This window comes from Eublepharis macularius, chromosome 5 (genome assembly GCF_028583425.1).
Source record: "Eublepharis macularius isolate TG4126 chromosome 5, MPM_Emac_v1.0, whole genome shotgun sequence".
Classification (NCBI taxonomy): Eukaryota; Metazoa; Chordata; class Lepidosauria; order Squamata; family Eublepharidae; genus Eublepharis; species Eublepharis macularius.
Window position 1 is genome coordinate 104566920 of NC_072794.1, and position 23648 is coordinate 104590567.

Below are 23648 nucleotides of genomic sequence, written 5' to 3' on the forward strand. Positions count from 1 at the left end.
TGTAGAGAGGATAAAAAAAAGCAAGCCTTCGGATGATGCTGATTGAGCTGAAAGAATGAATCATTCCAATTTTAGTCAATGCCCAGGCACCTCCCTGACCAATTTAAGGTGATGCTACTTGGAATCACCTTAGAAAGCTTCTGAAGTTGACATGATAGTCAGGAGATTCTGGCATCATTTTGTTAGGCTGTACCATTTGGAGGCACCATCATACAGTAGTCTTAAAATAGCATGCCATACAACGCCTATAACATGGATATCTATTGGGATGGTAGGCAGAAAATGACAATTCTCTAAGCTGGTTTTAATTGGTTCCCTTCTATTTTGAATAAGAGAACAGGAGAAAGATCTATGTCAGATGGCCAGTCACTGCACAGAATTTACTCATTATACTTCTCTTTCTGCACAGGACTCAAGGAGACATTCATACACTTCACAGGAAGTTTCCCATCCAGGCACTAAAAAGACCCAGACCTACTAATGTAAGCAAGGTTACAACTAAACATGGGCACGAACCAGGAAAAAACCGAACCATGGGGTTTGGTTCGTGGGGTTTCTGCAGCTGCTATTTGAGGGGTGGGAGGGCCCTTTTCCACCTCCTCCACTGCCGCGGAGGCAGGGCAGCAGAGGAGGCCTCCACCACCCCAGCATCAGATGGAAGGTAAGTGGGGGGCTGGGGCTTGAGAGGGGGTGAGGGGCTGGGGCTGGGGGTTGGGCTGTTTAAAGGGCCCTGCCACTTGCAAGCAGGAAAAGTTTAAATGGCCATTTCCCCTGGGGAAATGGCCATTTACACTGGCCCTTTAATACGAACCAAACGAACCAGTAGTCCAGTTCGTGGAAGTTCATGGAAACGAGCTCCACGAACCTTGGTTTGCAAACCCCGAACCGGGCTGGTTCATCATGAGTTTTTTTTGGTTCGTATTTAGGTTCGTGCCCATCTCTAGTTACAACATCATGTAGAGATGGGCATACTCTGCCTTCATGTTTCATGTGGATTCAAGGAAATCAATGAGTTCTATTAAAGTAAGGGGTTAACATAAAAGGACTTACATGCATCCATCTACAACACAACTGACTTTGAGTGCCTGATTTGATTAATAGTCTATGCATGATCAGAGTCTTGTTTAACATTCCATTCTGGGAAATAATTTCTCAGGGAAATAGCTCTTGAATAATACAACTGAGCATTACAGTTTTGATAAATTCATATATTGAGCCAGGTAATTATGAAACTTCAGTAACAGTTGGCTCTAGTTCACAACAGCTTATGCTTGAATAAAAACTTGTTAGTGTTTAAGGCATTATCACTAATAGAAGTGAGCTGGGAGTTTCCCACTTGTCTTTTGTTAGGGAGGGTTGTAGGAAAATCTTTCATGGCTGCCAGAGACTCAGATGTGGGGAGTGGAGTGTTAATGGATGCTGTTTTTGCTCTCTAGCGTTTCTTTGAGTTCTTCTTTTTTACTTTTGTGAGGCATCAAACATGAGTGTATGGCAATAATTTTGTTCCCACTAGGGCTACAATTCTATTTGTCTTGGCCATCATAAAAACTTGTGCTTATGATTAACAATTTATCAGAGTTTAGCTATGACTTCGCATAATCTTATATACTAATAGCGAAGTGTCCCTGATCTTAAGATGCTTAAATCTGGAGATTGGAGCCATGAATGGACAAGACAGGTCTTCCTACACACCTGAAAAACATCCTAGGTTTGCAGAAAAATCTGAAATCTAAAAAAAATAAATAAAAAAATGGGGGTTAAAAACCTCCAAAATGATTAAAGGAGCTCCTGCAGCTTTAACCAGATGCCCTCAGTGGCTGTTGATAGGTAACCAAGTAACCATTAGGTCAGTACTCCAGGCTTGGTTTCTATCAGGAAAAGGCAAGGTGAGGGGGAGGGCCTTGAGGAGGGACTCATGGGAGCCAGGTCCTCCAACAACCAGTGGTGGCTTGATACCACATGACATGCATGACTCACCCTGGCTGCTTGCTACTGTTCAACAGCAGCCCCCCCCCCCGAGCCAGTGTAGTGTAGTGGTTAGAGTTTCAGAATAGAATGTGGGAGGCCCAGGTTCGAATCACCACTCTGCTGTGGAACCTAACTGGGTGACTTTGATCCCGTCAGACACTCTCATCCTAACCTACCTCTCAGGGTTGTTGTGAGGATAATATAATGACGTAAGCTTCTTTAGATCCTCATTGTGGAAAAAGGCAGTATAAAAATGAAGTAAATTTTAGTGGTTTGAAGGAGATGAGGGCGTAGGGAAAGCTAAGCATATGGAAGTTGCTAGGAGGAAGGAAAGAGGAAACAGTGTGGGGAAAGGGCTATAAGGACAAGTGAAGTATTGTACACAAGTCCTTGTAGGTTACCCACCATGCAACTAGGCCAGGCTCAGCCAGGACCATGCAACTGGGCCATAGGGGAGAGGCTGCCTGGAGTGGAAGGGGGAAAGGAGAAGACGGGGGAGGGGCAGACACAGGTAGTGGGAAAGAAAAAAGTAGGAAAAGGGGAGAGGCTATGCAAGGCCAGGGAAGAGAAAGAAGACATGGTGGGGGAGGGGGAATAAGGTGTCCATCCCCAAGTTCTTGTGAGTCCCCCATTTGTTTTTGCTACATTTCAGATTGTGAAGAAATTTTAGCTATGTGAAGATTTAATAAGATCCAAAATCTTCATGGCTAAATTGCACCTCTCTAAACAAATGTATTATAAGAATATATTTTCAATAATATATACTTTTCATTAATATATTTTCATTAATATATACTTCATTGTCAACATAGGGCAGGCACCCTTTTTGAATCAATTAAGCTTTTGGTATGCACACTTCTTTGGCTTAGTTATACTAGAGCATTTCTGTGGATGGAAGGATATCTGCCTGCAGAACATGACTTTTCACCTTCCCTTCCCTGTTTCAGGCCAAAATGCTCCTCAAAATGTTCAAGAGATATTTTGGGATGTAGTGAAGGAGGAAGTGAGAAAGTCACATTCCAAGGCAGAAATCCATGGAAATGCTTTGGTGGATCCAAGCCAGTATGTAGACAGGTCAAATTTAATTGTTTATAATGGCAGCCCTTCAGTATGTACCACCTGTGTACCGTTCAGAGCCAGAGGTAGTCCTGATTATATGGCATCTGAAAATGGGGGTAAACTGTCCCTCAACTTTCAACCAATGGGTTCCTTCCTGGCCCATGAGAGTTCTAAAAGGGTACAAAACAGAGGTGGCTTTAGGGGTGCATGGTGAGAAATGAAAGGGTGGGGTGGGGGACAAAACCCCAAGGGAAAATAGCAGTACTAAGCCCTAATGTCATATGCCATGACAAAATTTTAGGCTGTAGTGTACATTTCTGAATCAAAGATTGGCTTTGATTTCCCAGCAGGAAACATTAAATACTGGAATCAGATAAAGCAAAATTCTATATGAAAATGAGGAGGAAAGAGCCCCAAAACTTTACACTCTGCCTGTTAGGTATCTTCTTCAGCCTTTTGCTAATTAATAAGAATAACAATAACAATTAATTAGAGCTCACATTTACAAAACATTTTCCAGCCTTCCTTCCACACCTTGTATGATTCATCATGACTTGGAAGACATCTAACATCCCACAGTAACACCACATAAAGACATTAGGACAGGAAGTGAAGGTTCTCTCTCTCTGTCCAACTAAAACTCATAAGAAAGAGGAATTATTGTTTCTTAAACAATATCAATATCCCAGCCAAATTTAAACACATATTTCTATATTAAAACCATCACAAGAACCTCCATAAGAACACATCCTCTCAATGTCATCTGAAAAAGTGTCATAATGAACCTCATCGATACTCTTGCACGGTGTTATGAAACAACTCACAGAGAACCACACCTTCTGAGTCACTGTCAATATGTACTTCCTAAAACAGCTCAGTTGTCCTCCTGATGTGTTCTTCCCTTGATGGCCTTCTCCAACCAAGAAATGACTTAATCTAATCCAGTTTAGTGTGAAGGATGGAGGATCCTAATCAGTTGTGAAGTCTTATAGTGTTTGTCAGGGGGCAGACTTTCTTCCATTGGGGTATCATGCTTTACATTTCTAGTCTGCCATATAACCTAAGGGCATTCCACAGGTCATGATAACCTAAAACTAAAGAAAACATAAGAAGGCATTCAGAGTACATTTAAAAATGAGGAATAAACTGAGTAAGATTAACAAATGGGCAAGATTACATGAGTAATTAACTAGTGAAATATGCTGCCAAACAATGGCTACTGGTTTGAATGGCTTTAAAGGAGGATTGGACAAATTCAAGGAGGATAGACCTATGATCAATGTATCTAATTCTCAACATTGCCAAATCTGACAATACTTAAATTCAGAGACTGGAGCTGTAAATGGACAAGTCAACTCATTCTACAAACTTGAAAAATGCCCAAGGTTTGCATAAAAATCTGAAATCTTAAAAAAAAATGGGGGGGACGGGACCAAAATGAAGCATCTGTAACTTTAAGAAATGGATGCCCTCTGTGGCTGTTGCTAGGCAACCACAGTAGTTTTGCCAACATTCCAGGCTTGGTTTCCACCAGTAAAAGGAAAGTGGAAGGGGAAAGGCTCTTTCCAGGGCTGCTTTGGCCTTTGAAAGAGGACGGTGGTGTTTCTGGATATTTTCCTGCATGAGCACGCACTTGTTTTAACTTGCTCCCTGTAATTACATGGCAGCTGCAGGGCACTGCTTCTTTAAAAAAGGAGACCTCAAATGGGCTCTGAATGGTGCTGTGGGGGCAGGGAGGGCTCCTGCCTTTCCTCCAAAATGTTTTCCTGCATACAGGGAAGGTGGCAGTCTTTCCCCTATTTTGCTTCTTCACGTACGATTTTCATGCGAGAAAACTAAGTTGGAAGGGAGGCAGGAGCCTTTCCTTCCCCCTTCCTCCCCCTCTCTGTTCCAAACCCATTTGATTCTTCTTCTTTTTTATTTAAAGAAGCAGTTCCCCTCAGCTGCCATGTGCTGCATGGAACAGTTGAACAGTTGCTACTGTTCAACAGCAGCCACCCCACATATTCCAGTGTGGTGTAGTGGTTAGAGTTACAGACTAGGCGTTTGAATGCCCATTCTTTCATGGAAAGTCATTGGGTGATTTTGGGCCATTCTCAGTCTAACCTCCCTCACAAGCAGATGTGGATTAGCCATGAAGAGCACTGGGATAGCCCTGGTGGCTTCAATGGCCTCCATCCCCAACCTGAGCCAAACCAGAGCTGTGACAGAACTGTTGAAATCAGTCTGCCCAAGCCCCATGTGGGGCAGGGGAGGTGGCACACAAGTCCCAAGCAAGGTGGAGTGAGGGGGCAAGGTCCCTTGGTCAGCCCACACAAGGTGATAGAAACAGCACCCAGCAAATTTGTTAAGCATGCTTCCTCCTCCTTCCTCCCGCCCTCTTTTCCTCCCCCTTTGGGAAGGAGGGTCAGACAGACTGCCTCATCTTCTTTCTTGGTCAGGAGGAAGGGGCCCTTTTCCAGGGTTTTTTTCTCCCAGTCCACCCCTGTTCACAAGGTTGTTCTGACTGATGATAAAATGGAGGCGACGTGTATGAAATAAGCTGTTTGAGTTATAAAGTAAATAATAAATATAGCTGAAAATTAGGAAGCAAATAAAAGGCAGGTTGGTAGAGAGAAGGAAGCAGAGAAAGGTGAGGATATGCAGGTTGCCAGGAAGAGGGAAAGAAGAAATATTGTGGGGAAGGGGATACAGGGGGGGGGGGATGTAGTATCCTCACAAGTCTTTGTAGATTCCCTGCTGTGCAACTGGGCCTGGCCTGACATTGCCAGCACTGCCCAACTGGGTCACCGTTTTCTCAGACAGAGGTGCTAGGGGGAGCAAAGGAGGGACCGCTGAAGATGTGGGAAGAGGTACTGGTAAGTTGGCTGTTGGTGGGAATGAAAGGAGGAGGCAGGGAAAGGGGGAGAGGCTATAGGTGCTTTCAAGGAAGGGGAAGAGGAAATTGTGGGGGGAAATAAGATGCCCTTCTGCAAGTCCTTGCAGGTCTCCTACTTGTCAGTGGCTATTAGCCAAGAAGATTAAATGGAATGTCTATGCTCAGAAGCAACTGTTCGTTGAATACTATGCAGGGAGGAGCGAGGAAAGGAGAGGCTTTGGCTTCTGTGCCCTGCTTGTTGATCTTCTAGGAGCATCTGGTTGGGCACTACATGAAACAGGATGCGGAACTAGGTCTAATCCAGCACAGCTGCTCTTACGTTCTGCTTATGTGCTCTGGCTGTTCTCCTTCAGGAAAGAGAGGGAGGGACACTAAATTGCATGTACCCGAGATAGAAGGACACGGAATGTTTGTCAGTGTAAGGTCTAATTTCAGTTGCCCCACTGGAAATCTGTGCATAGGTACTTTATCACTCCCCCCCCTTCCATGTATGTCTGAAATCCTGCTCCTATGTCACAAAAATGTCTCCTAATAGCATCTATATGGGGACAATGCAAGGTAGTCCAAAGCCCCAAATCATAACTCCTTGGTGCTCATAAGCCCTGATTGACAGTCCAAGGGTGGAGAAAGTGTTTTCAGAGTCTAGAACGATGCTTGAGATGGTTGTCCCTTTTCAGACATGACTTTGTACTTTAAGGCAGCCATTTTTATCACCATTGTAGCACCTCTGCAGTTCTCTCATCCTTCTAATCCCTCCTCAAGCCCTGCCACATCCATCACACCTTTGGGCTTAATCTCTTAGTCTTCATCCCCAACTGAAATCAACGTAAAGGAATTTACTAGCATTCATCCTTTATTATCCTTGCCTTTTCCCCTCACCTTCAATCTAGTTTCATGATATAAACCTCCCTGGACAAGGGCTAGAGATGGGCACGAACCACAAAAAAACCAAAACATGAGGTTCATGGTTCATGGTTTTTCACAAACCAGGAACAACGAACTGGCACAAACTGGGGCAAGTTTATGAACCAGGTTGTGGGGTTTAAATGCCCCTTTCCGGCCACTTAGCAGTGGCAGGTAAAGGGTCATTTGACAGTTTAAAGGGCCGTTTCCTGCCTTGCAAGGGGCAGGTCCCTTTAAACCAGGGCTTTTTTTCAGCGGGAATTGTGACCATTTTCGCCGATGGCGATTTAAACTTTAAAAAACTCCCCCCTTGTTCCAGATGACCCAAAGTAACATCATTGTGTGGTCCTGTGCTGGCAACCCACTGAGTTCCACCACCTCTTTTCCCAGAAAAAAAGCCCTGCTTCAAACTATCAGCTGGCAGGCGGGGGAATCCCCTTTAAATGGCCCAAACCCCAGCCCCACACTTACCTTGCCCTGCAGGCCCACGGCATCCTTCCCCTCCTCCGAGGGGCAGGAAGGCCATTTTTGGCCTCTTCCGCTGCTGTGTGGGCCTGCAGAGCGGCAGAGGAGGCCGAAAATGGCCTTCCCACCCCTTCAAATGGCCACCACGCCATTTGAACGGTGGGAAGGCTGTTTTTGGCCTCCTCCGCTGCCACACATTTAAACTGCCCCTTTAATACGACCCAAACGAACCAGTAGACCAGTTCATAGAAGTTCGTGGAAGTGAGCTTCCATGAACAACTGGTTCGTGCATTTTTTTGTGTCATAATTCGATTCGTGCCCATCTCTAGCAAGGACCTGTATTTCTTAAATGAGGTCATATTGAATGCAATGAAAGGGGCAAGATGGAGATTCAATACAGATAGGAACCCTCTGAGGAAGATGGAGTTAGGTAATGATGTTTGGGTTTGGGACTGAAATCATCATTCAGAAAAGTCCTCCACAAGCAGGACATATACAATGAAAATTCTGTTCTTCGTGTAGCCGTCCTATGCATATTTGACTCTCTGTGAGTCAAGTCACTCCATATAAGCTCAAAAACGACTGTCTGAAATATTATCTGCATCAAACTGCTCTGTAGCTAGAAAGTATGGGGCTTCCTGGGTAAGAAATATAGGGGATGTTTCTTTGCACTGTCCTTTTTTGCACCAGTTGTTGGTCTTTAAGTAAGTCACTGAGAGCTGCAAATCCACCTCTAAAGTAATTAGAGTTCTAAAAAGCAACTTTATAAATCTACAGCCTACCAGATTAGTGTAGTAGTAGCTAGACAGGCCATGATTTCTAAAAGGACCACCAATAGGAGCTTTTCCTACCAGTTGCTCATTTATTGGTCATTATCAGTACCAAAAAATCCTTCTCTTTCATTTAAATTGCAAATTACCATATACACCCCCATCCTGAAGAATCTAAACAATAAAATATTTTTGGGATTCAAAGTATAAAACCAATGCTAGCCTTGGCTGTTATGTATACAGGAAGTGACTATTTGATAGCCTGAGACTGTTAGCTATTTCCAAATCCCTTGGGAGTGAGTAAATTACCAAAGAATACACAAATGCTATAGTTTCTGAGAGTCACGGTCCAAAATGTTGCAGCTTAAAGCAGCTGTTTGCTGGGTTCATCATTATTTCTCATCAGTGCCAGATACATGTGTGTATACTTGATGTTACCAGTTAAACTCTGCTCTGTGAATAAGGATTCACATTTACTGATTCTGCCAGGATTTCTTCAGAAACCATATCCAGTTGTGCATTGGCAACATTTAGTAAAACACTTGCAAGGCTATTCCTGGTCCACACGTCTCCTTTGCCTTGTATCATTAAGGTAAACTGAAGTCTGCAGAAGCCACTCCAGAGAGAAGGAATTTTGCCACGGTGTCCCAGATTAAGCACAACCTAGCCATGTTAGGATCCCAGGAGTGCTATTCACAGGCCAACTTCCCATCAAAGCTGGACAGGGCTATGGCAAATGCTTGCACTGCACAAAGTGGGTAGTTGTAGTCCATGGTAAAAGCATCATCAGATACCCGGCCAAACTGCATGACGATGTAGTCAACTGTAAGAAAGAGGATAAGACACCATCAGTTCAGGAGATGACCAAGAACGGGTTCTGCTTTAATCTTAGTTGAAAAGCAACAGTAATGGTAGCTTTTCCTTCTCTCTGCCTGATTCCACACAGGCAAGTGGAGGGGAAGTACTAGACTGTGGTATCAAAGAGCACTTCTGCACAGGAAACATGGCTCTGCTCCTGATCTAATGCTTTAGCACTAATCATTTGGGAAAGAAAAGCCCACCCCTTCCCCAAAGCAGGGATGATGCAACATGGAAGACCTCTATGCCCAACTGAACGTAGACCACGTCACCACTGCAGGCTCCACAATTATTCCCATATATGGTTCATAAAAGCAGTGAAAGCATGGGCCCAAATACTAGCCTCAGCCTTTGCAAAAACTGGCTGCAGGAAAAGAGCGCATGTGGTCTTCCAGAAAGAACTCGTGGAAATGCACTTGAATTCTTATTGATGGTATTCCATGTCAATGACCTACTCTTAAGAGGGGGAGGGGCAGAAAGCTCAACTTACAGAATAGCTGGAAGAAATGATCTTGATTCTTGCATTTTAGGGAAGGTGTCATAGGATCAGTGGTGGGTCACAAGCTTTGCATGCTGAAGGTCCCTGATTTAATTCCCAGCATCCTCAGGTAGCTGGTGTTGAGGAAGACATTTCTCTACAAGGGACCCTGGAGAGCCAGCTGCTGCCAGTCATAGACAATAGGTGGACTAGTTGTCTCACTTAACGGAAGGCAACTTCACCTTTTTTATCAAACCCATGCTGCATTTCTGGCTGTACTAAAAAGGTCAGCAGAACCCTATACCAGTGTCATGTCACGTGTGCCTGAGTTTTGTAGTTCCCTCCACTCAACTGAGCTGCTCAGGTATTGCTCAGGTATTGTTGTCACCAGAGGAGCCTTTCCAGAATTGCTTAGAGTAAACAGCTTTTACTCTATGGGTTGCATCTCTCCTGCCAGTGCCAAAGCAGTGTTGTTAATATGAAGCTGAACAAAGCATTTTATTCAGTACATTTCTATTCAAATGCTAAGGAGAAGAGAGCATGAAGGGGAAAGCAAAGAGCACAGCAGAGTTCAGGAGGTGACCAGCCACCTGCTGAGCAACGAACTGCTGTTTCCTCAACAGAAGCTACCAAGTAGATTTCTTTTTCCAGCAGGGTGACAGGGCACAAAAACCAATATGCGCTGCCTCCCCCAAGAGAACTGCCCCCTCACCAGAATTCCTTGCCAAAGCATTTGTGGCATTCTAGAACTCTGTCTGACTTACTGTTTCGGCCATGACTCTCTTTGTTACAAGTGAGGGTAACAAGAATCTGTAAAAATAACTGAGGCCCCCTAGCAGGTTCTTTCTGCCGTGTAATCCTACACGCCAGACAGTAATATCTCATGATTGGGCTGGACAGGTGACAACCAGGCACTCTGCAAAACTGCTGTGCTGAGGTGGATTCCACAGTGTCCACAGTCCCAGCAGTCTTGAGGGAGATGGAGGTGCCATTGTTGCAATATTTTATCATCTGATTGTACTAGAGTTGCTGTACCAATCACCAACATGCATCACCAGTCAAAACTCACTACTACCCCACGTCTTGAGCCCAGATTCTCAGAGTCAGTCCTGTTTCAGGGCTGTTTCAGCACTTGAAAGGCACAAGGTAGGGAAACGAGATTGCCTGGTCTTGCCACAGGCTTGATCAGGATCGGGCCATCACAGCATTTTTACATGGCCACATTCTCTAAAATAGTGTCAGTGTCTATGGGATGGCCCTGTGGACGCTGTAATGTCTAGTTGACCTCCAAGCAAACAGCCAACTGGTGAATGCACAGGATGTGAGATGCATACTGGGTGTTTTTGAGCTTGTTGGACAATGTAGCCTGAGTTTTGTGAGACACGTGCCCCCAAAATATGCTTTACCTGGGAGGAGGAAGAGGAGAAGGAGGCTGAGTCTTTATTTTACTTTTTCTGCTTAGTGCTTCAACACTGCTCACAACCTCTTAAATGAATTTCAGCATCTGGTGTTGAAATATCAAAGCACTAATCAGACGGGAAGGGAGCTGCGAGAGAATCAGCGTTCCCTGGCAGCACTGGGGCCTTGTGACTTCATCTGCTTGGTATGCAGAAGGTCCCAGTTTCAATCCCCAGCATCTCTAGTTAAGGATCAGGACATAGATCCTGTGAAAGACTTCTGCCTGGACAGCCAGTGCCAGTCTGTGAGGACAAGACTGACCTTCATGGGTTGGATTCAGTGTAAGGCAGCTTCATGTGTATGCATGCAATCAAGTAAACAACAGCAGGGTTTTTTTTAAATCTCTGAAGGGTGTTCATAGAGAACCCTATAAGATGAGCACAGGCATTTTAAAGACTAACAATATGCTATTTCAACATAAACTTTTGTGGACTAGATCTATGGACTAGGATCTAGATTATGCTGAAATAACCATGTCTTTAAGGTGCCACGAGGCTCCTATTTATTTTTCCTGCAACAGACTAACACAGAATTCCTATCAGCTGTGTGAATGGCCCAACGTTTGTCGGTAATGGAGTGTAGCTGAAACTCCCTGGAATGCTTTGTTTGTTCAGACAAGGGTTGCGTTATCACAGGATATCGCTGTGATAAAACCCTCTGAATCAAGACTAATGATATGTGTACCTCTCTCTCCAGTGCAATCACTTCCAGTTTGCCTTCTCTCCCCCTGGAAGTGATTCTTGTCCAAGGGGAAATTCAGAGGAAAGATTTTTAAACGGGAGATACATATGGACAGTAACCACTGCTGATCATTTTGAATGGAGCCTATTATATAGATTAAGCAGCAACATCTTGCGCATCCTTCACACTGTACAACTGCCTCATGTATTTATACCCATATATATATGGGTATATCTCTCCTTGTGATCTGTTTACACTCATGCTCCCTCTACTGGATTATTAGCATATGGCTGCAACAGAACTTCAGAGATCATGAAACAGCACAATAATATAATAATATTCCACTCCCCCAATTGTGCCTTGCGGCCCTCAAAAATTCTCTAAAGAATTTGGCTGATGGGAGGGGTTTTTGGGGGGGGGTAAATTCTGTGCATCCCCATGCAGTGATTACTCTTTACAGATTGCCAAAGGCCCTTCTGACTGCAAAAAGGTGGGCCCCACTTTGTCAAATATATGCAGATTTATACTTCAGAACGTGCATTTAGTTTCTGTGCATGTTACTGCGAAAGGGGAAAACCTGAGAACTTCAGCACAGGAGAGCAACGGCCTTCCACCAGTATCCTAAACTCAATAGAGTTGGATCCTACAGCTACTAAGTGAAGCATCTTGCTTTAGAGGAACACACCTTATTCTGGAGGAAAAGACTCCTTCTTCCAGAGCAAAAATACTTTCTCCAGAACAAAACTCCCTTACTCGGGAGAAGACAGTTCTAGAATCCAACCCATTACTTTGAAATATGTACCACTAACTTCAATCGAACTTTATTTAGAAATATTTTGCACCCTCTCTCCAGAGAACCTGCCTGGAGGGGCTGACAAAATAAGCCACCTTACTTCCCGAGTAAGTGACCTGTGTCCAACCATGCAATTCCTATGACAAAACAGTACTTCTGGTTACAGAAGAGGGTATGGTCATTTCTGTAGATCCTCCCGCTACAAGCTCCCCCTTTGCCCCCCACATTGTTTCTGACAAACTACTGCCCCCAGGAACAACATTTTGGGGGGGGGGGCTCAGTGGGTGGCAAGCAGCAGGAGGGGAAGCTGCTCTGTGAAGTCTGTGGATGGTTGGATACTTGCCAGTGGGTTTAGGAGGACTGAGCGACAGCTTTACCCTGGTCACGTCTAATAGCTGCCTTCTTGTGTTTGCGCAGGGATGTCCTTGTCTGGTCCCTGTGCTGCACTTCTCTGCCTAGAGCAGCAAGTCGTCTTCAGCTAGCACTCTTTGACGCTCTAAATCAGAATCCTATGGCAGCACGAAAGAGAGGCCATTTGCTCTCAAGGGGCATCCATTCTAAAGGACTTACGGTCATTGCTGTGCACAATCTGGAAATTCTTGACAGAGGCGTGGGTGACCCTGCCGTGGAAATTCAGCACATAGGACTGGGTCTCGTCATTCCAAGTTGGCGATTTGTTGTGCAGTTCAATTAAGTTTTCCATCATCTTGTTCTGCCATCTCAGCAGCAGCCCATCATTATCCTAGAAACGTGAAAAAAGGACTAGAGAGAAGTGCTCAAGGACAAATGAATATAACTTCCTCTAGGAATCCTACCGTTTCTGTACATGGATGTAACTCCATATTATTACTATAACAGAGGAGTGCAGTAATGGCTAGCCTGCCAGTTTGGGTGCCATTAAGTCCAAGAAAACACCCACCCCCAGCCCTAAACCGGGCTGCAGCTATTGTAAGACCTCCAGTCTTTGGGCATCACTATTATCTCCTGTATGAGGAATAAACAGTCTTGTCTGTCTTAAAGCCAGTTAAACAATGTGTGAAGTACCAAGATATTAAATATGTGCATACATGCATGTTTAGATTGCTTGGGGGGAACCTGGGGGCCTGTGAAAGACAATCTTTAGCCTATACCTCCTATATTTGTAACCTACTCTTCCTCAGGGTTATTTATAGAAGGTTCTCATTTTATCTTCAGAAGAACCCAAGGGGTTGCCCAGTCCTTCCTTCCTTCCTACCTACCGACTTACCTACCGACCTACCACTTTTAGGCCATTTTTCTCCCATGACACAATCCAAAGTGGCAACTGTACTTTACCACTATCCTCCTTCAAATGATATCCTGGAGAGTTTGGTTTTAAAGAAATTCCTGAAGGCCATGGAGGTGGGTGTATTTCTCACAGTCTCACAAAGGCTTTTTTACAGTATGGGAGCCACCAAAGAAAATGCCTAAGACCAGGCTGTGAACAACCATGCTTGCTGGCACAAGAGGATTTACAGAAGAAACTGCTGGGATGATCAGTGTTTCCTTACTGGTTCATACCATCGGGAGAAGATTGTGGAGTTGAACTTGGCTCTCTGATAGCCATGACCCAACTGTTTTCAGAATCCTCAGGTAGATCACGAAGTCTCACCTGCTGGCTGGCAATCACTATAAAAATTAACCCATTTTGCTGCCTGCTGGGAGATCCTGTTTTGATGTACATGTGTAGAAAAGCAAGGATGCCATGCCTCTTGTCTTTCTAGGTATGCATGTAAAGGAATAGCAGCAGTTGGCAAAGACTTGTGGATAATGCATTCTGAATATGGACTCCCAGAAAGATGTACCGAGGACCTCCCAAGCAGCAGCCCATGATATACATTTGTGGAGAATGTCATACAAAAATGAAATGAAAGCAAGAAATCCCATCCAATGAAGAGAATGTGGTTACAGAATAATTTACAGGAAAAGAACAAAAAGATTGGTTGTGTTTGATGCCCTATGAAGAAAGTTGAAGATTCTTCTGGTTTCTCTCAATGTATGTTGAATTTGATTTCATGTTTTGTTGTGGGAAAACATATTCTTTCATCCTAATGGTGTATAAATTATATGATCATAATAAAGTTAAAAAAAATAAAGGAGCAGCAGTCAAGATCACAGAGACAGAAAGGATTTCTCCATGGCTAAAATCTTTCCTTGTGCTTTATCATAGAATGCCTCCTGGTGCTCACCTTTTTTCCTGTCCTTAGCTTTTTTGGTCTGCTACCCATGGCTCTAGCTTTGACCCTGGTGTAGTTATAATGCTGCTCTTCTCTTCCCTGTCATGTGACCTTGATGTCATGTGACTTCCCATCATACGCTTGCAGCACAATGGTGTTGGGAGGAGAAAGTTTAGCTGCTCTTGCCATTGCTCCATTTGGTCAGGAACTGCCCTCCCATTTCACCTTTCTAAGCTGCTTTTAGTCGAGCCCTTTGCAGAAGTTGGACCTTGGGATCATTTAATTAATTTAATTTATTATATTTATATTCCGCCCTCCCCGCTTTCGCAGGCTCAGGGCGGATAACAAATACAAACATCATTAAAAACGTTTTAAAACATTAAATAATACATTTAAAAACATTAAATATTACAATTCATGCTGCATAGTGGTTCATACATGCCTCTGTGTTCGCATAGGGGCGATGGTTTAACCCCCCCCCTTCACGGGGGGGCGGGCACTGCCCGGCGTCAGCCATATGCCTGGCGGAATACCTCTGTCTTACAGGCCCGGCAAAATGCAAGCAAATCTTGCCGGGCCCTTGTCTCGCAAGACAGAGCATTCCACCAGGTCGGGGCCAGGACCGAAAAGGCCCTGGCCCTGGTCGATGCCAGGCGGGCCTCCCTAGGGCCAGGGACACTTAAAAGATGTTTTCCACCAGAGTGGAGAGTCCTCCGGGGCTCATATGGTGAGAGACGGTCCCTCAGATACGTCGGTCCCAGTCCGCGTAGGGCTTTGTAGGTTAACACCAAAACCTTGAACCTGATTCGGTACTCCACTGGTAGCCAATGCAGCTGGCGTAGCACCGGTGTAATATGCTCCCACACCGGTGCTCCAGCAATGACCCGCGCTGCTGCATTCTGTACCAGCTGTAACCGCCGGATCAGGCCCATGGGAAGCCCAGCGTAGAGCGCGTTACAGTAATCCAACCTAGAGGTGACCATTGCTTGGACCACTGTAGTCAAGTCACGGGGAGACAAATAAGGGGCAAGCTGCCTGGCCTGCCGAAGATAATAAAAGGAAGACCTGGCAACTGCAGTGATCTGATCCTCCATCTTCAGGGAGGAATCCAGAATCACCCCCAGGCTCCTAACTCTCGGGGCCAGTGTAAGTGCTGCCTCATTTCTCTCAGCTTCAGTGTATGATCTTCTTTTGAAATCATCCACTCACCATGGAGGACTAGGGTAGAGTATGAGTGTGACTGATAGGGTTGCCATATCCAAGTTGGGAAATTCCTGGAGATTTGGGGGGTGAAACCTGGAGATGGCAGGGTTTGAGGAGGGAAAGGACCTCAGCATGGTATAATTCCATAGAGTCCACCCTCCAAAGCGGCTATTTTCTCCAGGTGAACTGATTTCTGTGGCCTGGAGATCAGTTGTAATTCCGGGAGATCTCCAGCCACCACCTGGAGGCTGGCAACCCTAGTGATCGATCCCATGTCAAATGGAGGTCTTTTACATTTCTCCATTTATTGTGTGCACTGCCAGTTATGGAACATCATGTACACTGATGTTACTCAAAATGAGCCTGTATCTTTGGTAAAAACACTGCCTGTGACTTACATTTCGGGGTCGGATAGGAACCCTTTCATTGTCTGAATTCATTCCAGGGATGACCATGGTCATTTTTCGAGGTCCCTTGAATCCCAATACATTTGTTTCCTGAAATAGAAACCCCCAAATCTTTCATGTATTCATGAATATATATATTCCCTGACCAACCCAAGTTTGTTAGTACCTTTGCCACATTAGTTATGAAATCAATCCTCCCCCCAACATTAAACAATTATAATTCAGTGCTGCAGCCACCTCTCTCAACAATCTGACCATATGGCACCCCTTCATGCCCCCCATTTCTCTGGCCTCCTTTCCTTACATATCCCTCCCTTCAGTCCTCCAGCTCCACCACCCTCTGCTGTCCCAAAGTCTTCTCTTTCTTCAAACAACTCAGTCTTTTCCCTTCCAGGCAGGAACTGCCTCTCAGATCACCTCAGTGTGCTGCCCCTCTTGCTTCCTTCAAACCCTTCTCAAAACAAACTTTTCCCATGAAGTCTTTGGCACAACTCCTTAGTCATCATCTGCCTTTAAAACTAAGCTTGAGAATGTATAGCTGGAATGATTGCACACCCTTCTCTCTATCTCTGCCTCCATTTCTGTCCTTACAATTTTAAAACTCCTTGGGGTAGGGATCTTTTGCACTATATAACACCACGGGCATTGATAGTGATTGATGATGAAGATGAAACAGCAACAATAATGGCCTGGTTTTTCTCCATGCCCTGTGACCTGCAGGCACAGGCAGCTCACATCTCTGTGTTCCTACCTTTAGTTTCCTAAAAAATGGAGCAGATCTTGAAATGAACATGATGATGTAAGAGGCATTACCCTGGTTATGGAAGTTATCCACATGGCACTTACAAGGAAGAGCTTGCCATATGACAAGCTTGGGAAGACCCAGATCTGTGAGAAGGGGGTAAAGGATTCAGGTAAGGCTTACTTCAGCTCTCACCTTCATGGACACAGATTATTATCTTGTTTATTTCAAAGGATGCATAACAGGTGAGGCTCTACACTTGGTTGGACTGATGATAAAAAGTATGCGGGCTTAGAAAAAGTTCTGCACACTGCCATAAAATGTGGCTGTGGCTGTGGCTGTGGCTGTGGCTGTGGCTGTGGCTGTGGCTGTGGCTGCTTCAGCTGCTCCAGAGTATGGGGACAGGTTCGCCTACTGGAATTGGTTGCATAGAAATGAATAGATAACATCAGTTCTCAGAGCACTACACTGGTTTCAAGCCAGTTTCTGGACATTTCAAAGGCTTGAAAGCAGGGCACCTCAGGAACCATCACTTCCCAACATTTATGTGTGTCTTAAGATCTTTTGAAAAGGTGCTGCTTTTAGGATTCCTGTCTGTGGATATATGATAAATGGCCACAGGAAACAGCCTCTTTGATGGGTTCCCTTATAGCAGAAACTACCATCAATGGAGGCTTGCCAAACTCATTCCTCATTGGACTTTAGTAGACTGATTAAGACCTGGCTCTTCAGACAAAGTTTTGCGGTGTACACTACCAACAGATATTTTATACAGCAGATTGTATCATTGCTTTAATAAGTTAATTGTGTTTTTATTATATATTTTTTTGTTTTTTGCTTTTGTAAATCTTTTTGGAAGCCTCAGCTATGAGTAAAATATACATTTCTACAATAAAGATATCTATACAGGTCTTAATGAGGCAACAAGAACAGTATCATGAAGCATGCCTCTTGAAAGTCTGCATTCTCCTTTGTCAACAGAAGTGCATTTCTTCTCTGATTTAGAAAAACAAAATGACAGCAGGTATGGTTGCTCCCCTCTCCAGAGTTATACCTTGCAGAGCAGAGCACTGTGTACTGCCCGTGAATCGAAGTATGTTTTGGCTGACCATCTAGATGGACCTTATGGCTCTGTTCCATTCAGAGACTCAAAATTCTCCTGGTACAGATGCCCATGAGTACATTAAATAGAAATCCAGTGTGGCATACTGGCAAGAGTACAGAGAAGACCCAAGTCCAAATCCAAGTTTACACCTACAGAGTTCACAGGCTGACTCCATAATCCCTATCCTATGTTCCATGTAACAGTCACACACAAGTTGAGTTCTCTTCAGTTCCTGTGCATGTGGTGCCCAATTCAGACCGTGAATGTAGTGCATGGAGAATGGGCTTCAATCCTACCCACATATACCATTTCTGGACCTGAAATGACCCTGAGCCTGTCGAAAAAACCTATCAGTGTACATGTGGCCAAACAGCCCCCACCCCTGGAGCAATCAGGTTGGGAAAATGATGTGGAGGGGTAGGAGGAGCTTGAAGCCTCTTTCTCTACTTGCACCACAGTCATGATTTCAATCAGGTATTGCACTTGCAAGAATTGAGAAGAACCCAGAACTCACGTTGCACCAAGCACAGGGTGGGCACCTGGACCTACCCTGTGTATTCATAATGGGTCCACTGGATGCATGCATCATCCTAAAACCCACTGGGTGACCTGAGCCAATTACTCACCATCAGCCTAACTTACTTATAAGGATGTGGTGATGATAAAATGGAGGAGGAGAATACCACGTACATTACTTTGAGCTCCTTGGAGGAACAGCAGAATAAAAACATGGTAGACTGTTAGAAAGACATGTTTAGCCACTGCAAGAGACCACTCAGACTGCAGCTGGAGAAAGAAACTCACAAGTTGGTTACTTACATAAATAACAGCTGCAAGCTCCTGGCGCACGTTTGACCAATCAGAGTTTGCTCTGTCAGGATTTACGCCGTTATCAAACACTGAAAATCTTGTGCCCATCAAATTGGATCTAAAAACAAAACCCAAAAGAAACGAAATCATGGGGGATAGGAATAAATACTATTTGCATAGTTCCCCACTTTTCTGTTTTAATAAACACCATCCCTTTGAATTTCTCTTTACACTTAACACATACATTGCAGTGCAAGAGTTTGCATGTGTAAGTTTCAGGGAGTGGGGAAAGAGAGATGAGATGTAGAGAGCATGAAAGGGTCGCTCAGGATATCTGTAGCATTTCTAGAAGCCTAGCCTTGTAAAACACCAAACCCTGTAATAGAACTAACCAGGCTACTTCTGTCCTCCCTGCACCCCAGGACAATCCTGAGACTGCATTTGATAACAAGACACTCAGATTCTGCTCAGCTAAATACCATCACAAAATATAGAAAAGAATAACCACTTAATCGTGAGGCTGAAAAATCACCTAATGTCTAATGCATATCAAAGGGGGCACGGGAAAAAGCCAGGCATTCCCTCCACTTTGCCTGGGCTCATCATCAGCTAAGGATTCGTCCCTTCCAGCTGCCACTGCTGAAGGATGGAAGGTGTCAAGGTCTCCAATGCACCTGCACAGAGGCAGAAACCTCACCAGCAGAGACCAATAATACCCAACCGCTGAGCATAAGCTTGGCAACTTATTTCTGGAAAGTGGGTATTTTCAGTTATCATGGCCATACTCTGAAGGAAGAACAATAGCTAGAGCAGCAAAGGCAGGAAGGCTTTGTGTATGCATGTGTTACTACTTTGTCATACTCTTGATGGATTTGATGAACTGCCTTGGGGGCCATATATAGAAGCAGGTTTTCAAAAATCTCTTATGATATTACACTAGTACTGCAGGCAGATATATATCAGAATTAATGTTTACGGTCAGAGTATATAGTTGTAGAGCAGGCACACATTACAGAATACACAAGTTAGGTCTCAGGCCCCAACCCTGTTTCAGACACAATCACACGCGAGTTCCCCCATGTGTGATGCATAATTAGGACAAAGACTGTGGTACACACAGAAAAAGAGTTTCAAGCCTCCTTCCTCCCTGCAACTTGAAACAGTCCCAGGGGCCACTATTTGGGGGAAAGCCACATGTTCCCTGGGATACACATGGGCTTCCTCAACAGGCCCAATAGTACCCCACAGGAGTGATTCAGGCTGGGAAACAGACCACAGACCTAACCTGTGTACTCCATATTGTGTAAAGAGCAGTATGTATATTTGCACAAAAACTTCCTGGCATTTCCTTTTAAAGGGCTGCAGGGATAGAACTGGTCTTTGATAAGTGATCTCATGAATGTCCAACTCCCTTGCCCACACTGTGCTCCAGCCTTTAAGAAGGAAGGAAGAGATAAACTCTTTACAAAAAACAAAACAGTACAATACTTTAAAAAGAATAGATCAAGCACTACAGGTAGTGGCTGTCTTTTGCATGTCTGCAGCAGAAACAGCAAAGACAGAGTTTGGCCAGTGCACCACTTAATTCATAAGAAACATTTTGGGATGAGGTAGACAAAGCTCAGGATCCTTGATCTGCTGGGTGCTCATGCCAAGACAGCTAACAAGGGAGCTAACTACAAACAAGTGTTTTGTAGCTCCTCTCTACTGGTAGTGTGGACGCAGCCATGGCAAGAAGCAGACAGAGAGTGCGTCCTTGCAGCCAGACATGCAGTGGAGGCAATGCTTCTGAGTACAATAGACAAGAGGTTATGATTTATTGACCAGAGAAGGGCAAAAGGATAGTTTTGGTCAATCTGCCGGTCTTATACTGCTTGCCAGTTACAGGGAGTAGCATCACAATTTCCATTTCTGTTCTGTCCTATGAGACCTCTAGGACATTTACCACCCTAGCTAGCTCTCAGCGATAAGACCCAGTCCTAGACTATGGGGTCATTGGTCCAAGCCTTGGATCTTCAAACACTAGTCCCTGTTACTAGGAATGGGACTCAAATGTTTGCTTCATGAAGTTTGTAACCAAAATACCCATTACTTTAACAGATGTCTAATTTTTAAAAGACTGTATAATTATACAGGGCTGTCATAATACACTTAGTATACCCATATTCCTTTACATCAAAGTATGATGCATCCTAGGAACTGATGGACATGTCTTCCTTTATTCTAGGAAACACCAGAGAGTTCCTTCATTGTGACAAAATGAAGGAAGACATTTATCTGCTGCGGGGTGAGCTCTGCTTTTCCTTGTTCCTCTACCTGGTTCTGACTCTGATAGTTTTTTTGCCTATAGGCTCCTGGATTTTTTTTTAAAAAAGCCTTTCTTTTATGTTTGTCCATTAAAGTATGTATTCAGCATCTTTGTTTTATAACCCACTTGTTCCTTAACTTGAAGCATGGCTCTTGGGGATGGGGACGTAGCTTCCTGACTGCGTTCAGAGCCAGCCAATCAACATTCTGCACAGCCAGTTTTCCTGGAAACGGAACTGGATGCTCTTGGGGGTCAATTCAGTTTGTAAAGTTTGACTGTCTGACACACAAAGTTATTGGTGAGAGATTTTTTCCTGCTGCGGAGTGTGTAGCATTTGCCAAGAAAGGAATGCATGGAAATTCCAGCTGGTGGCACTGTGGAGCAGCCAAAGGAAATCAAAGGCATGAAGCTGTATTGTAATAGCGGTCCTCTGGACTTCCATAGTCCAGACTCTGCAGTGCCAGGGAATGCTTAAGAATTATTCATTTTTCCCCTTTCTTGGAACAACCCCAGTTGGTATCAAAATGGGAAGCAGTCGTAAGTCTTTCCCAGCCATCCAACTGGCAGGTCAAGCAGCTATTTTGTGTTAAAAGGGATGCCTAATATTGTTTGATGGCATTGTTGAGGAGTGTCCTGGGTTTTAATCATTTTCATATGGCAACCCTGACCTCAGCTTTCCAATGAAGTTCCCTCCATCTCGAGTCAAGTCAGTTGGATCAACAGAAATCAAGTAATTAGAGGTCTTGCTCTTTTTGCGCTTCCGACCAGCCAGGAGGAAAACCTGTGAGAAACAGGAGTAAAACTGCTTCAGAGTCCATTCAACCAGCTGCAGTTCTTGACTACAAAGCATACTTGCGCCCACAGGTCCACATAATGCTCAAACTCTTCAGTAATTAAAGTGGTGGCCAAGGTCTTTTAGAAAAGCCAGCTGCAATGCCTGAAGCTGGATCTGCTTGTACAAAAAGATCCCTACGCAAACAGTGTGACACCAGAGCTGCAAACTCGTTCAAGAGCGTAGCTCCTCTTCTGTGAACTGGAAAATCTGCTGCTTCTGCAGCTCACAAAAAGGAATGGATGATCTTGCCTCAGCTGGCTGCTCCCATATCACATTGCTCAAGCGAGTAGAATGCTGATGGGAGCAGCTGTTTGCAGAACAGCAAATAACAGAGCAAACATGTTGCAGAGGCTAGAGAACTGAACTAGTAGTGCGGAGGCCTGGATCCAAATCCCCACTCAGTTACCTTTTTTAAAAAAATCACTGAATCACATGGGTTGGTCATTCTCATTACCTCTTAATCTAACATATTTACAGAGTTGTTATGATAATAAAACATAAGAGAGAGAGATCATATACCTGAGCTGTCTGGAGGAAGGGATGGGCAGGGCTGGTGCATCCTTGGAGGTGGTGCTGACAGCCGCCTTGAGTGCTGACCGGGGGGAGGGACGCACACTGTGGAACTGGAGGCAGCAGCGCTGGCGGCTGAGCAGGAGGGCTGGGAAGCCACCTGCGTGCCACTCTGGCCGCCTGCTGCGCCTGGCCCACAGCTGAGCTGCTGCAGCCTCCCAGCCCTCCCACTCAGCTGCCCTGCTCTGCCGCTGCCACCGCCACCAGCGTGTGCTCCTGGCCAGGCGCAGCAGCTGTGGGCTGGGCAGCTGGGGCGGCACGCAGAGCAACTGAGCGGGAGGGCTGGGAGAACGCACGCACGCCACCCCAGCCGCCTGTCACGCCTGACCTGCAGCTGCTCTGCCTGGCCAGGAGCTTGTGCTAGTGGTGGCAGTGTGGGGCAACTAAGCAGGTAGCCTCCCGGCCCTCCCACTCAGTTGACCCGTGCTGCCGCCACCACCGCCAGCACACAGCTGCGGGCCAGCCAGGCACGGCAGGCAGCCCAGGAGGTGTGGAGCAACTGAGCAGGAGGACTGGGAGGCCACCCGCGTGCCATCCCAGCTGCCTGCTGCGCCAATGGGGAGGGATGACATCACGCAATAGGACAGCCAGAATCAGCTCAATCAAAAGTCTGTCTCCTTAGACCTTTTGTTCCAGGTGACAGCAATCAAAGCAAGGCCATGATCCTGATCCTTCTACATGTGCAATTGCATATACTTCCATGTGTTCCTCCTGTTTGTAGTTGCCTCTGTCAAGCTGCTCTTCAGAGTCCACAGCCTTTGCAGAAAGACCATTTCCCCAATCCTAATCAGATTTGCTTACAAATGCCTTTAATTTTAATAGCATTCTTAGGCTCATAGTATACATGGAGCTGCCATATGGCTAGTTACCACTGCAGTCCTAATCAGGGTTACACCTTTCTAAGCCCATTGACTTCAATAGGCTTAGAAGGATGTCGCTCTGTTTAAGATTGCACTGTAACTGTGCTAAATACCAATTCCTCTCTGGCCTCAAAAACAGGAGCTCTTCTTTCCTTCATACTGCTGGCCAGCTGGCTCTGTACTTCTGCCTCCCTCTTACAGGAGACTGTAAAGTGGTGAAGATAAAATGAAATCCGTTAGGGGATTTAAGAGTAATACACTGGACCTCCCAATCCCCAAATCCCGTGAAACTGCTAGGTTAT

The 23648-nt window shown here is 45.0% G+C and overlaps 1 protein-coding gene and 1 pseudogene across 1 annotated transcript in view; one reads left to right on the forward strand and one right to left on the reverse strand.

Moving 5' to 3' along the window:
* Positions 1-8540: 8540 nt before the first annotated feature.
* TULP1 (TUB like protein 1) overlaps positions 8541-23648 on the reverse strand; it is a 66796-nt gene continuing 51688 nt past the window's right edge. The window contains exons 9-13 of the mRNA XM_054980411.1: positions 21750-21862; positions 18783-18891; positions 16108-16206; positions 12882-13053; positions 8541-8866 (exon numbers count right to left, since the gene is read on the reverse strand). Coding sequence (XP_054836386.1) covers positions 8733-8866; positions 12882-13053; positions 16108-16206; positions 18783-18891; positions 21750-21862 — 627 coding nt within the window. The 3' untranslated portion in view covers positions 8541-8732. The remainder of the gene's footprint in view (positions 8867-12881; positions 13054-16107; positions 16207-18782; positions 18892-21749; positions 21863-23648) is intronic.
* Positions 14113-14292, forward strand: LOC129329837 (DNA-directed RNA polymerases I, II, and III subunit RPABC4-like; annotated as a pseudogene).